Here is a 15,469-nt window from a genome sequence, read left to right on the forward strand (position 1 = left end):
ACGCTCTGTCTTGCTGGTGGGCGTGCACCTTTGCACAACCGGACTCACATGCACGCTTTCAAAGGCTTTTCGGAAACCTTTGATCTTGAGGACAAAGTTGAGATCTATCTGCAACTCCTCAGTTGGGCCACCGTCCTTGCTGGGAACGACACAGGCCTCCAGGAACGCTCAAGAAACTCAAAGCGCTTAAAAAAAAACCCACTGAAAGTGTCCTGCATTCTTATGGGATTTGCAGCCTTCCAAAAATTTTCTTTATTTTTTTTTTTCTGTTTGCATGTTCATAAAACAATAAAAAATCACAGCGAACGCAGAGCAGGTAGGAGTGGAGACTTCAAGAGCCGGGGGCCGGGGTGGCCGTCAGCCGCTCTCCTCCAGCCAGCCTCACGTCCTGCACTTGGAGGAGGGACCGTAGATAACAGGCATGGTGGCCACAGCAAGGCTCCACCGGAAGGTTCCAGCCTCCTACAATACCACCAGGCCAACCCCAGCCGCCGAGGCTGCTGTCTGCGCCGTCTACAGACGCCCCTTGGAACGTGTTTGTGTAGACGGTTGAAGGAGCGGAGTGAGCAGCAGTGGCCTCCTGCGGAGCGGTCCCCCGGCTCCAACAGCCATCGACGCTCTGCCGATTTTGTTTCTGCGCATTTCCTCTGTTTGTTTGTTATTTTCTTTCCCGGAGGCGTTTCAAGAAATTCCCAGCTCGTGTCATTTCGCCCGTAAATATTTCAAGAGTGCTCTCGAACCGATGACAGAGTCTTACAGGTCGTAGTTAGAAGAATTAGGAGCAACTCCCTGAGATCATCTAATGCCCAGTCTGTGAACACAAGAAATCAGCCTTTTTCAGATAAAATGAGAGGACGGTAACTGGCGCTCTCGCTTGGCAAGAAAGAGGCACAGTGGAGCCGGGCTGAGCCCCCTTCGTGGACTCTGAGAAAAGGCTGGACCCTCTCTCCCAGCTGTGTCCACAGAGAGTCCCCGTGGGGGCAGAGGTTCTCTCCCCCACAACTGTGTGTTCCTGTGGCGGAAAAGTCAGAGCGATTAGAGTCGACGGTCCTTCAGGATCTGTAGCCCAGCTGGTTCAGATGGGGAAACTGAGGCCCGGAGAATGGAGGCGACGTCTCCAGGATCACATCGCACATTGATGGCACAGCCGGGATGGGCGTCCCCCGGTCCCTCCCACTGTGCCTGGCTGCCTCGTCTTGGAGCGAGAACATTTGTCCTGGGCAGGTGTCCACTGAGGCCTCCAGGTACCCCGTTCTCCAGCCGGAGCCCTGCAGGTCTGAGCTGCAAACCGACCTGCCCAGGGAGCCCGGGGGTCACGCCCTCACGATGCTGGCTGAGGCCCCGGCTCCCCGGGGGAGGCTCCCTGGGCCGAGAGCCCCCGGGAGTTGCAATGAGATTGCTTGTTTGCGGTTTAGGGCAGCGGTGTTGCCGGTCCCGCATCCGTGTCCTGATGTGTATCGCCTCCGAGTGCGCAGTTCCGAGCCGCGGCCCTGGGTGCATCTGGGGGGGTGCAGAGCAGCATCACTTACGAGGCCAGTGGGTGCCAGGAAGGAGCAGAGTCGTTTATCATCCATCGCAACCCTATCCAATGGGTGCCCAGTTCGCAGAATGATAAACAGGGAGCAGAGAGGCGGAAGGAGCTCGCTGGGGCCACACGCAAACCTCCTGGGTCTCCGCAGGTGTTCCCGTCGTGGGGCCAGGCTTGAGACAGGCCTCCCTCACGCTGTCCTCCTAGCTCATGTCGGGAGAGCGCAACCCGTTCCGAAACCTTCCTCAAAAGTGATCGAATTCCCCTAAACGGAGAGCTCTTCCCCTGCTTCGTTAACACCCCGAGCCGCGTACAATGTTCCTGCCGAGAGCAGAGATGGCAAACTGGCCGTTCGCACGCCAAACCCAGCCCCAAGCTTGGACGAGTCCGGTTGACCAGTACCACGTTTCAAAGCAGCGCGCGAAGTCAGATCGCACATGGAACACGAAAGTCCAGCTTCTCGTACAGGAGGAGGGTCTGGAGACGGGGCTCCCTCCCTCCCCGCCCGCAGAGCCTGGCTGGGCTGTCAGCTTTGCTCGGTGAGGTCTCCCTGCAACCCTAGCAGGTGTCCTGGCCGGAGGGACCGCACGTTGGACTTATGTCCTTGTGCATCGTCTTCCGTCCCCGCCGGTCTGTGGGCTCCGTGAGCTCAGGGATGTCAGTCTTGTTCGCTGCTGTGCGCCCAGGGCTCCCAGTGGTGCCTGCACGGGGTGGATGCTCCAGAAGTGACATCGAATGGACGGACGAGTGCATGAATGGCCTCCCTGTCGCCAAGCCAAGGGTTCTGTTGCTGTGAGCGTCGGGCGTGCTGTGTCTCCGGGCCTCCTTCCCTCGGCTGAGTTTCCTGCCTGGACCTTGTGTGCATCTGCCTTTGCTGGCCCTGGAGTCCTTCAATTCCAACCCTCACATTTGTTTAAAATTGAAGTAAAATTCACGTAACCACACTCACCTCTTCTGCGTGCAACACGTGGCATTTAACACATTTACCCTCTTGTGCACCCGCCACCGCCATCTAGTTCCAGAACGTTGCGTTGCCCCAAAAGGAAACCCTGAACCCATTAGGCAATACTCCCATCGCCTCTCCCCGGCCCCTGGCAGTCGCGAATCGACGTCTGGTGTCTCTGGGTTCCCCGCTGCCAGCCATTTCCCGTGAATGGACTTGTACGACATGTGGCTTTGGGGTATGGCTCTTTGAGGCAGCATCACGTTTCCAGGGTTCATCGAGGCTGGAGCAGGTGTTGGCGCTTCCTTCCCTTTTGTGGCTGAACAACACCCCATCACGTGGCCGCCCCGCGTTCGGTGTGTCCCTGCATCTGTCGGTGGACGTCTCGGTTGTGTCCACTCTCGGCTGCTGTGAATGTCTGCGGACAGGTTTCTGTTTAACTAGCTGTCTCCTTCTTTGCGGTGTATACCCAAGAGGGGGATGGGTGCATCACGAGGCGGCTATCGTCTACCCTTTCGGAAAACTGCCAAACTCTCTCCTGCGGTGGCCGCACCAGTTCCCCGTCCCGCCAGTGCTGTGCGAGGCTCCTGTCCTCGCTGACACTTGCTGGTCTCTGCAACCCTCTCATTTGAAAGACAAGGAAACTGAGGCTCCAGGAGGGGGAGGGCCCTGCCGGGGGCCAGATGAGGAGTCGGCTGCAGACGTGGCACCGAAGCCCGGGCCTCGCCTCTGCGTCCGGCCACTGATTCATGAGACTTTATGGAGCCCCTGGGGAGGTCAAGCTCTCGGCCAGGCCCTTGGGAGATGGGGGGACACGAAACGGGGCCCTTCCCCTTGGGGAGCAGACGTTGAATTCGGGGAGCCGGATGGATCCGCATGAGACGTGTCGGGCAGTGACAGGTGTTGGGAAGAGAACAAAGCAGATGAAGAGGACAGAGTGTAGGAGGTGTCAGAGGACAGCGGGTCTGAAGCCCAGGCGGTCAGGGGCCTCCCTGTGGGTGACCTGAGGAGGTGGGTCCCCAACCCGTCTCTAGGGGAGAACCCACTTCTCTCCCCTCCCCCTGCGTCCTTTTCGGTTGGATGATGTTTCTGATTAAACTCTGTTCAATAAACCCAGAAAGGCCTCTTCATTGCCAGGTAACGGCCAGCTAAGGGCGCTGAGGGAACAGCACAGAGAAGGAGAGGAAGAGCATGGTCTCAGGGGGAGGGAAAAGGGACTAAAGCCAGAGGAGAGAGAAAGTTCCGGAAAGGACAGAGAGCAGGAATTCGTGTAAAAATAATCCTCTGACACAGCTGTGGGGAGGACACAGGAGGCAACCTCAGTGATGGGCCAGCATGGAGTGGGTACTCAGAGCATCACGGCTCTCATTCATTATTTCGTTTTATTCCCAGGACTCTCTGGCTGGTCCCTGAAAGTAATATTCTCTTCTCTCCGGTTCATGGTTTAGATGACAACACGCTCCACGTGCCGGAGGTCAACTTCACCTTCCCCAGCGCCGTGTGGCAGAGCAGCAGCAGCCCCAGCAGGGTGCCCCTCCTGCCGCGGGACATCCGAGGTCAGTGCCGGCCTGTGCCCTCCGGGTGCCATCGCGTAGCTCCGCTCCAGGGGCGTCCAGGATTCTCATGCTCCGTGGGGAGAAGTCAGGGAGTGACAGGAGGACACGAACCTCAGACGTGACCCCTCACCAAGCACCCTCATCTGTCAGGAGTGGCAGCAGGACACGCACGGCCTGTTTAGACAACATGTGTCTGAATGTGGGGCATGGGAGATGGCGTGCAGGGATCCCCGGTCCTCACTGCGTGCGTCCTCCACAGTGGAGAAAGTGGCTGAGGGAGTCCCGCGGGCAGGCCTGGTGTTGCGACAGGAGCAGAGGCCGAGATGCACTCGGAAGTGAGGGCCCCAGTTCGGTGGCAAAGTCCCATGGGGCCCAGAAGGTGGCCCGGGGCCCAGACAGGGCTGGGGCATCCACACTGGGCAGGACCTCACTGTGACCCCTGCTGGGACTCCGGCTTCCCTGGGGTGGCCTTGAGCACTGACTGAAGCGTCCCCACCCCTCCAGGGTCTACAGACAGCGGAGGCCACCACCACAGCCCGCAGTCCCCCAGCAACGTCCGCAGGCACCGCAGCGGCAGCGCCAAGAGGCCAAGAAGACCCAAGTGACGATGCGGCGGGCAGAGCGGGAGGCGGCAGGGGACCCGCGCACGCGCTCTCTGCCCCGGAGCTGGAGTGGACAGATGCCGGCCCTGGCAGGGCCCCTCTGGGGGCGGCCCGCCCCAGCCTCCCACAGCCCTTTGTCCCAGTGGCGCCTCCCCACCACCTTCAGAGGCAGGCTGTCCGTGGAGTGACACAGCCTTCCCAGGACCCCTCCCTGGGCGCCAGGGCCTTTTCCGGGGCCTTCCCGCCCAGGACCACTGCACACGGTGCGTTCTGCTCCGGGAGAGTGCGCTCTGTGTGCTAGGACGCCAGGCCGTCCCCCTCCAGGTCAGGCTCAGGCTGCAAACCACGGGGGACACCCGAGTGGCCACCAGCATCGTGTATTAGCCGGGATTCTCCAGAGAAACAGAACCAATGGGGGTGTGTGCGTGTGCGTACACAAAAGAGAGAGAGGTCAAGGCTTCCTTTAAGGAGTGGCTCACGTGACTGCAGGGCTGGCCCGTCCGAAGCTAGCAGGGCGGCCTGGAGACCCGAGGAAGAGCTGCGGCCACAGCCTCGAGTCTGGGGGCAGAATTCCCTCTTCCTCGGGGGTCTCAGTCTTTTTTTCTTCAACTTGATGCAGGCTCGGTGAGCCGAGGAGTTGAAGGAAAGATTTCTTGGACTCTCAAGGTCTGGCAGTAGTGCTGTTTTATTTAGAGAATAGTGTGGAATAGCATGGGGACAGGACCCATGGGCAGTCAGGCTGCTGCATGGGGACAGGACCCACGGGCAGTCAGAGCTGCTGCTGCCGCTTCTGCTGCCAACATGGGTGGAAAGTAAGGCTAAATTGAAGGCATAGGTATGTGAGCCATCTCTTTACAAGACAAAGGAAAGAACACGTAAAAAAGTTAAAATGGTATCAGTGCAGGTGCGGTCCGGCCATTGGGTGGTCCCACAACTTTTAGATGAGAATCAAATCGGATTAAGTAAAGGCCAGAAGCCACCACCCTAAATCAGTTACATGAGGTTGCCAGACAGTAACCAACTTAAGTTCTTGCCTTTGGCATTGACTAAGAGCTTCCAGAGACAAGGTCTTCTCCCTTCTTCCTGGCACAGAGAGGGAGGCAACCCCACAGACGGAGGTTTCCCCTACAAATGTAAATGCCTCCCAACAAAGGGCGAGCAAACTCAGCTCCTTGGAGCCTGCTTCTCATCTGCAGTTTTAAAATTAACCAGCCTAAAATCCTCATCAAACTGATAGGGTGAGGCCCACTCACATTCTGGAGAGTGGTCTGCTTGAGTCAGCCTACCTCCCGATTTCCATGTTAATCTCATCTGAAACATACCTTCACAGCAATGTCCAGACCGGTGTTTGACTGCACCTCTGGGTACCGTGGCCTGGCCAAGCTGATGCATAAAATTAACCCCCACGCTCCCCAGGCCTTGGCCAGCCTGCAGAGTGGCGCTGGTCACCTCCCCACGTGCACACAGGCTCCCGGACAAGCCCGGCGTCGGGAAAGACAACAACAGTCTCCCATTCCTATGCGGGAACCTCCCCACCCCCCACCGCGTCCTGACCTCCCTCTCAGCACCCTGAGGGCACCGAGAGGGGAAGCTGCCAACTGTCGGGAATGAGATGGAAACGTGAGGGGATGTGCGTCCAGCCCCAGAAACCCAAAACCCAAAGTCAGGGTTCCGATTGCCTTAGGATCGCACAGCTTCACTCAGTTTCCCTCAAGAGAGGAAAACGAGAACATCCCCGGGCACCGGCCCCTGGGAGCTGGGGCGTCAGCTCGCCTGGCTGTGCCTTCGGCCCTCGCCGTGGGGACCGGAGCCCCCTCCCTCATGGCGGGCCCAGGGCGGGAACAGACGAGTTCTGTGGACTTGGGGGTTGGGCTGTGGCACGTCGGGGCCGGAGGTGGCGGGGGTGTCGTGGTCTTGCCCGTGGGTGGGAGGCGGTCGTCCTGGAACGTGCGTGTCTGGCACGTGGCCGGCTGCCCGTAAGTGCGGTGCAAACTGCCCAGCCAGATGAGGTGGCCCGACCTCCCATCGCTGGAACACCTGCCATAGAGGAAGCAGTGCTGAGCTGCGTCGAAACCGGGTTGTCCCTTCTGGGCCTTCTTGAGGAGGGTGAGGAGGTGGGGAGGTGGGTCCCACGGATCTCGGGGAGTCTGCTGCCAGCTGTGCTGCAGACCTGCCGTGGGCACAGACCGACACCCATTTCACTCGCCTGGAGGGAAGTGCCGAGCCAGGGTGGAGTGGGTGGAGTGGGAGGACTTCTGCTTTCCGGCCCCGGCCCCAGATCCCGGGTGGGGCAGAAATGGCTGGTTGCCCCCAATATCTGCTCTCTCTCTTCCATGAGAATAGAACCTCCCATTTTTAGCTGGCCACATGGCTCCCCAAATAAAGACTGTATTTCCCAGCCTCCTTTGCAGCTGCGTATGGCCGTGTGACAAAGTTCTGACCAATGGGATATAAGCCAGAAGCAGCCACTTCCAGGAATCTTTATCGTACAGGACCATCAGCATGTTCCTCGTGCCTCTTTTCTTCTCCACTTCCTCAGTCCTGCTGCCTGGAGTTTGAATGTGATGGCTGGAACTCTAGCTGCCATCTTGGGGCCATGAGGGCAAAGGCCATGCTTTAGGGAGGAAGGAGGGGGGAGCCGGAAGGAGCTTGGGTCTGCAAGGAGCAGAGATGCCTCAGCACTGTTAGCTCCCGCCTCCGGACTTCAATGTGAAAGAGAAAGAAATGTCTCCCCGAAGACACTGTGGTTTGGTGAACCTCATCCTGGCTGATACACCAGGGAGACCCAGGCAGTCGGCAAGTCGTGGCTGGAGAAGTCTCTGGTACATTTGTGGAGTGACAGCAGGGGAGTAGAAATGGCAGCATGGGGGGACAAGGCACAGGGGTCAGGTATGGCTTCTGAGTTGTTCCTGGGGTGGTGTGAAAGTACGGCAGAAACTTCTGGTCTTCCTACACCCCGTCTTGAGTCAGGTCCAAAAGTTGGCCAAGAAAGAGCTGGTGGATCTCAGGGGTGGGGGGGCTCCACCGTGAGGCTGTGGAGTGGCCCAGGTGTCGGAAAATGAGCTAAGGAGGCACTTACCTCCTAAGGGGTCCCAGCCTCATTGGGGGGTGTATTGGTCTGAGTTCCCACAAAACAGAACCAACAGGATGTATATATATGGAAAAGGATTCATTTTAAGGAATTGGCTCATGTGATTATGGAGGCCGGCAAGTCCCAAATCTGCAGGGCGGGCTGGTGGGCTGGAGCCCAAGGGCGGGGCTGGCGCTGCAGTTCAAGTCTGAGCCCGAAGTGGGAGGTCAGCCTTTTGTTCTATTCAGGCCTTCAGCTGATTGGACGAGGCCCACCTACATTATGGAGGACAAGTCGCTTCACCTGAAGTCCACTCATTTAAAAGTTAATCTCATCCAAAAACATCTCATGGAATCATCCATATCCGGGCACTGTGGCCCAGCCACGTGGACATGTAAGATTAGCCATCCCAGAGGGGCAACACCCAAGGGCCAGACGGGAGGCCAGCACGGGACCAGGAAGAGCCAGGATGGAGGAACACACACCCCCTCTGCGCCAGCCACGGTGACAGCTGGGGAAGCCCCTGGGCTCAGGGTCAACTGGGTGAGGGCCGCTGAGGGAGGATCTTGAATTTGGCCCTGTTTGACCCCAAGATGACGGAGGAGAGTGACACAAGCATCCGCGTGCACCCAGGGCTTCTGTGTGAGTTCTGCCCGAGTCCGTGTGACATACAGACCATCCTGTGATCCCACCACGTTCAGAAAGACAGGAAATTACATAAAGCGAGAAATGAAAACGCCCTGCCCCGTCTCACGCTGGCTGAGAGGTGACTTCTCCTGAATGGTCGGGTGCGTGTTCTTCCTAGGGTCCCCTCCAAATGCCCCGAGGTGGAAGTGTGTCAGCTCAGGTCCCCAGGGATGTGGAGACTGTGACAAGACCATGGTGCCGGTGGCTCACTCGGGAGATGATGCCGGGAGGCACGGGAGCAGGAAGAGACACAGGCGCGGTGGGTCCCTGGGGCTGCAGCCAGGACCCCGCGGGGCTCAGAGGCCAGCCTCTGGGGTTGACCCCGAGGGCCAGGAGGCACTGACCCTGCAGGGTGGGCTGTGTTTGCTGGGGCCGAGTCCCTGGCCGTGGAGGAGCCCTGGGGCAGAGAGCGAAAAGTCAGGAGTGAAACTCAGAGCCAGGGGCATGGCAGCCGGATCAGAGCTGTCCCCCCGGCTGTGACACGGACTGGAGGCATCGGGGATGAGAAAGTCCTGTACACGCTCACACTCTCACACTCACACCCACGCGCCCGTTTCTGGCCTCCCTGCTGTCGCGTCGCTCCCGCTGCCCCCTCTGCTCAGAACGCCCGGCCCCACCGTCTCCTGCAGCTCCTGGTCCCTCCACAAGCCTCAGGGGCCCCCTCAGCCACTGGCTCGGTTACTTGGCCAGCAGGGGGCTGAGCCGGGATTCGAACCCAGCTGTGTGGCCTTTTCCCTTGTCACCTCCAGAAGCCGGGTGGGATGCACTGGGCAATATGGAGTCACAGCGTGTTCCTGAGCAGGGGAGAAACCTGAGCCTGTGTCGTCAGTTAGCTGCTCAGCAAACTGAGGGCCGAGAGCTGGTGGATAAGGAAGGAGGATGTTAGAGAAACAGGGTCCTTAAGTGTGTGTGGGGGGGGGGGGGGGCGGGTGGTGAAACCTGGTGCGAATTTGTGTTATGGATGTGTACATGTATGCACGCGTTTGTGTATGTGGAGGTGCTGGTGTGTGTGTGTCTACACTGACCCGTGTGTCTTGCGTGGCACAGCTTTGGCAGGAAATCCCGCAGTGAGGGATGTGGTGGGCGGGAGACTCCCTTCTCATCGCACACGGTTTTGAACTATTTGGATTTTTACTGTGTTCCCGTGTGACCTAGTGAGAAAAAATTAATTATTTTTAAAACAGCCATAGCTCTATTAAATGTGGTGTGGGCAGCTCTCTGAGATTCGGCAACTGAAAAAAATAAAGGGTTCGGAAAAGTAGGTATGACACGACTTTACGTCTGTATGACAACGAGTATATACACGTATACAAATGTGGTAGACACAGAGATTTCTGGAAGAATTCCCAGGAAGCAAAGACGAACTCCAGTGCCGTGTGTACAAAACCAAAGCGGCTGATTAGCGATGGGCTGGGGCCGTGGGGAGGGCAGCAAAGTCCCCTTCCAAAGGGCTCTTCCTTCTGCAGACAGATTCTCCCCAAGTTTCTGGAGCTGGCGGGGTCCCAGGTAAGCCCATGGGGTTTCAGGGCCCGTGTCAGGGCTGCATGTGTGTTTATGTGTGTGTGCATCTGTCTGTGCCTGTGTGTGTGTGTGCCTATGTGTGTGTATGGATGTGTGCCGTTGTGTGCGCATCTGTGTGTGCCTCTGTGTGTGTGCATGTGTGTGTGTCTGGATGTGTGCCTGTGTGCCTGTGCTGGGTGAGAAGCATCCCATGGGGGCGCCTCCCAGGAAGGGAGAGAGCATTGCTCTCCCCTTGACGTTAGCAAGGCCGCCGTCCTGCAAGGTCGGCTCTGGGGCCCAGGGGTCAGCGTCCGAGTCCTCTGCCAGATTCACGTCCACTGGGACCTCAGGACGGGACTTGGTTTCGAAATAGGGTCTTTGCAGATGTAATTAGTGAAGGATCTCGAGATCATCCTGGATTCAGGATGGGCCCCAAATCCAATGACAAGTGTCCTCGTAAGAAGGGGAGAAGACACGGAGACACAGAGGGAAGACGGCCACAGGAAGCTGGAGGCAAGGACTGGAGGGACATGACCACAGCCGAGGGGCACCAGGAAGCCCCAGAAGCCGGAGGAGGCAGGAAGGGTCCTCCCCTGGGGCTTTAGGAGGGAACGTGGCCCTGAGACACCTTGATTCCAGACTCCCGTCCTCCGGAGCTGTGAGGGGACAAATGTCTGTGTCTTGGTCATTTGTTAGAGCCGCAGTAGAAATCGGACAGTCTGGACGAGGCACCTGCATCCTGGATAAAGGGGACAGGAATGGGGAAGGGCAGGCCCTCTCAGCAGGGGTGCTGGGAGGCCAGGCCAGGTGCGTGGGGTCCCCGCCCGCCCACCTCAGCCCCTCCCCGTGCGCACCTGCAGTCCAGGGGCAGCCCCCGCACAAGGGGGCAGCCCTCACCCCGAGGGACGGGCGGCTGGCCTCCCCAGCTCTGGTGGGCCATCCCGAGGGGGAGTCCCAGCCTTTCAGAGGGTCCCACAGGCCTGAGGCCCAGCTGTCCCCAAGAGTCACTGCTGGTTAACTGCACCGCTCCGGCTTTTCTCACTCCCCGCTCACTGTGCTTCCCAAATAAACCTCCTGTGCCCTCATCTCAGCTTTTGGGGGCCCAAGCTGAGGCCGGACACCTCCGCATAGGACCCCGCTGGGCCTGGACCACCTGCTCTGGGGGAGGCGGCTGGTGCTTCCTGGGGACGCTGGGTCAAGGGGACCTTTGCGCTAAGAGCTCCACATGCATTCTGAGACGTCGAGCTGTTCATGCGAGAACTTGACACTTCGGGCAGAAATATAACTTGTGACTTTCCTTCCGCGAGTTTAGAATTGGCTCCGGTACCACTCCGCAGGATCCGTGCGGCCAGGAAGCGTCAGGTGGGATGTATTTCCCAGGTAGAAAAGGAAGGTGAGCCCGTGGCACGATATGTGGGTCCCATAAAGGTTCAGCGATCATTTCTTAGATTATTTCAACTATGTGGTCGCTTCTCTCAGCTCAGCGCATTCTCGGCCTTCGACCAACTGAAGCTCCCGCAAAGGCAGCTGGGGGTCTTGTATCAGGCGGGGGGGCCACGCGGAGGCCAGCATCCGCCTGCAGAGAATGGCCCGGGGGCGGCCTGTGGCGACATCCCGCGGTGGGGTGGGTTTCCCCGCGTGGGAGATGCCTCACCGACAGGGCTGTAAATTATCGAGAACCCAGATCCTCACGCAACCAGGAACAGAACTTGCAGGAATGGACCTGGAACAGACAGGGGTGCCCCGCCTCTCCCCGTAACGTTCTTCCGACACAGGCATCGGAGCAGGAAGAGACGCAGATGCCCTCCATGTGCCAGCTCAGGTCCTGCGGCTGCTCTGACAAAGCTCCACGAGCCGAGCGCCTTAGCGCAGCAGACTGTCATTGCCTGGCGGTTCTGGAGGCCAGGAGGCCCAGATGGAGGTGTCGGCAGAGCCACGGTCCCTCTGAAGGTGCCAGGCAAGGATCTGTCTCAGCTGCTGCTGGCTCCTTGTCTCGGGGCAGTGTCACTCCAACTTCCCACGGCTTCTCTGTGTGCGCCTGTGTCTCTTTTCATAAGGTCACCAGTCTTACTGCATTAGGGGCCCGCCCTGCTCCCGTCTGACCTCATCTTAACTGATTACAGCGGCCACACCAAGAAGGTCGCATCCTGAGCTGCTGGGGGCTAGGACCTCAATAGACGAACCGGAGGGACGGGGGCGCTAGCATCCAACACATAACAAATGGAGAGAAAAGAAGTAGAAAAAGGTGACTGGCGGGCCGCAGTTGTGTAAGAACTCACACTGCTGTTGTGGGTGCCAAGGGCAGTCAGCTGGGCACAGGGCTGATATGTCGTGAGTTGCGTGAAATGTGTTACTCGCTTTTCATTTTTCTGTTTGTAGAATGACATTTGCTATGTTTAAATTCTCATTAAAATGTCTAATGCAGTTTTTTCCACTATCCCTTTCATCGCGCTTCTGTAAACTATTTGTAAAACGACTTCAAATATGTTTTTTTAAATGGGTCCACTGGACCCAGGTCGTAAAAGGCGACTGCCGATTTTTCCTGGCGTACGAGGGTTGAGGCCGAATGAAAAGCTACAGACTCGTCTTTCTCACACCCAAATCACCAACACATGCAAGAGCCGGGCTGACCAAACGTGTGTCATCAAATTGCTTTTAATGGCCCCACCCGGAGCCTCCTCTGCCCTTGGCCAGCGCAGGACGGGTTCCAGGAGGGGCCGTGCCCTGGGCCTGGCTGCCTTGTCCTGCTCTGGGGCGGGGCGCGCCATGGCTGCAGCCCCGGAGCCCCGCTGGTCTTCCCTTGCGTTTCTCTCCCAGTTTCTCTTTTCCCACCTGCAGATGGGGACAGCGGCACCCCCCGAGTCCCACAGAGGGCTAGGCTGGAGGTGCATACGATGGAGACTGTGGCAGAACCACCTTCCTGGCTGGCCTTACATGTGGGGCACAAACAGATAAGCTCACCAGCACCCTTGAAAATCTCTGACATGACCCACACGGAGCAGCATCCGTCTGGTTTAAGGCCAGCCCTTTAAGGTAACGCATGCAGTCAACATGAGAAGCCCGAGCCAGACTCAGGAAGGAGGAGCGCAGGCAGGCTCCCGGCAGAGATGAAGCTATGCCAGCAACTTTAAGAGAACCAGCAGGTGTTGCGGGGCCTGGCACTTTGACGAAGGACTTGTGATGACTTCCACCCGCCTGCAGCGTGGACTCTGTCCTGTGACGCCACCCGGGGTCCTGGCATCTTGTCCAGGACAGAGGCCGCATGTGCAAAGGAGGTGACCCCGCTGGGAACGTCCGTCCTGGGTTTATTACTGTGGTTTTGGCTGTTGCGAGGCTTCCTTGCAAGAGGAGAGCGACGTGCAGGAGCCCATTCAACAGTCCCGCCGGGAGAGAGATGGGCAAGGAGGAAAAGACCTTTGGAAGACATTGCAGAGAATTAGTGGGGTTTCCCCGGGGAGAAGAGGCATAAAGCCTGGGTGACCCAATGGTAGGGAGTGACTCCCCAACCTGGAGGTGTGCAAGCAGGGGTGAGCCCTCTTGTTAAGAGCGTCATGTTGGTGACATAAGCCATCAGGTGAGAGGGGGTTTGACCATCTCAGGCTCCTTCCTGACAATGGGGCATCCTAAATCCGAGGAGGCTGGAGACGCGTCCCCACACTGGCCTGTCCTTTCTGATTTTGCATGGATTCACCTGTGTGTGGATCACCTTAGCCAGGGTGTCCTCCCCAGGGGTCCCCAGGCTCCTGTCCAGACCCCAGGGTAGCCCTTAGCACAAGGAGTTGGGAGGCTGGGTTTCACACTTCCAGGCTCTTGGTGCTCCTCAAGCCAGGCCCAGGCGCCCCTGACCTTGGCCCCTCCAGGGTGCCCCCATTCCCTCCCTTTGGGGACTCCCACTGCCTCCAGGATGAAATGCAGCCTCTGTGGCATGTGGCCCCTGGCGGCCATCCCAGCCACCAGGAGGGTGGAGCAGAGGTGGTGGGGAGGGCTGGCCAGGACTGGGGGGTGCAGTGAGGTACAAGGACTTGGCTTGGGGACCCCTGGGTGACGGCACCCACTGACATCGCTTCCAATGCACCCCTTCCCCTGAGTTCAAGACGCAAACATCCGATCGTGTCCCCAACAGCTGTGACAACCGGGGGACATCTCCCTGTCTGCACCCACAACGCCAGGTTCACACGGTTTGCTCCCCGACCCTGCTCTCATCCGGGCACTCCTCTCACCCACGGAGGCTCCACCATCCCCCCAAACGCCCATCCCCAGAGCCGGCACCGCCCTTGACTCCTCTCTCCCCCTCCCCCCATCCCTAAGCCTTCCTGTCCACTCCATCCACCTGTCCCCAAATCTCTCTCCATCGTCCTCTTCCCCCATCTCCTCTCCTGCCCCCACCCCAGCCAAAGACACCATCCTCCCCATCAGGACCGCCGGGTGCCTACCAGCCGGTCTCCCCCAGAAATGCTGTTAGGGGCCAGCACTTGGCACCGTGGGAGGGAGGGGGGAGGGGCTGTACTTTCAAGCATGAAACAGATACGGCGCTGAAGCTGGTCACACAGGTGCAGGGGCTGGGCCCCTTCTGCTCCCGCATTCCCCCACAGCACCCCGAGGAGGTCTGAAACAGAAACTCAGCAGCGGGCCTGGGGCGGGGCTGAGGGTGCTGGAGCTCAGATTTCATCAGGAGTCTTCATCGTCCGTCCTCTGTTCGTTGGCTCTCTCGGATTTTCACAAGGCCTGCAAAGGAGCGCAGAACTCGCCCTTCTCATGCCTCCCCTCCGGGTTTTTCCTTATCCTGTTGGTGCTCTCGCCCATCCCTCGCCCAGAAGCGCTCAGAGGCTGCTTCTATCAGGCGGGGCTGACATTTCCTGGGCCAAGCCACAGTTACTTCTTTTTCCTGTTACGACGCTGGCTATGAAACCAGAAATAGTTGTAGCCCGCGGGGGACATCTCTACAACTTGCACTAAAACAGGGAGCCTGTGGTCAGCCCCTGGGAGGCCGCAGCCCTTGCACAGAGGCCCAGGGTCCCCGAAGGTGGGTGGCGGCCAGCAAAGTTGCTGTAGGGAAAGACAGCCCACAGGGTCCCAGCCTGAAGGAGCTCGGGGAATGGAAGAGGGGGAGATGAAGGTTACAGTGTGGGGCGTCTCCAGGTCACAGACCCCCCACGGCAGGTGCCCTCCTGGTTAAGGAGGTCGCTAGGGTGCAAGGGAGCTCTTCTGGCTCTGGAGCCCCAAATTTGGCTTCGGGTCCCCACTCGTCACTTACACAGCTGTGCATCTTTGGTTATAATTGGTTGACTTCTCTGAGCCTCTGCTACCTTGTCTGCAAATGAGGAGATAATATGTAGCTATTTCAGAGAGGGTAAGTACAAATGTAGCTGTGTTGCTAATGTAAGAACTGAGTTGTTTCTTGTCAATGGAAGTGAAACTGACATGAGAAAATCAACCATTTGAAGCGAACAATTCTGTTACATTCAGCACATTCACAGTGTTGTGCAACCACCATCTTTATCCAGTTCCAAAGCACTTCATCACCCCGAGGGGGGACCGGGCCCCATCACACAGCTGCTCCGCCTCCCCTCCTCTCAGGGAAGC

The 15,469-nt window shown here is 58.4% G+C and overlaps 1 protein-coding gene across 1 annotated transcript in view; it reads left to right on the forward strand.

Moving 5' to 3' along the window:
* The window catches only part of LOC106834790 (kinesin-like protein KIF19), a 53,056-nt gene extending 43,783 nt beyond the window's left edge, over positions 1-9,273 (forward strand). Inside the window, exons 19-20 of the mRNA XM_070485377.1 lie at positions 3,920-4,027; positions 4,532-9,273. Coding sequence (XP_070341478.1) covers positions 3,920-4,027; positions 4,532-4,632 — 209 coding nt within the window. The 3' untranslated portion in view covers positions 4,633-9,273. The remainder of the gene's footprint in view (positions 1-3,919; positions 4,028-4,531) is intronic.
* Positions 9,274-15,469: the final 6,196 nt, after the last annotated feature.

This window comes from Equus asinus, chromosome 14 (assembly GCF_041296235.1).
Source record: "Equus asinus isolate D_3611 breed Donkey chromosome 14, EquAss-T2T_v2, whole genome shotgun sequence".
NCBI lineage: Eukaryota > Metazoa > Chordata > Mammalia > Perissodactyla > Equidae > Equus > Equus asinus.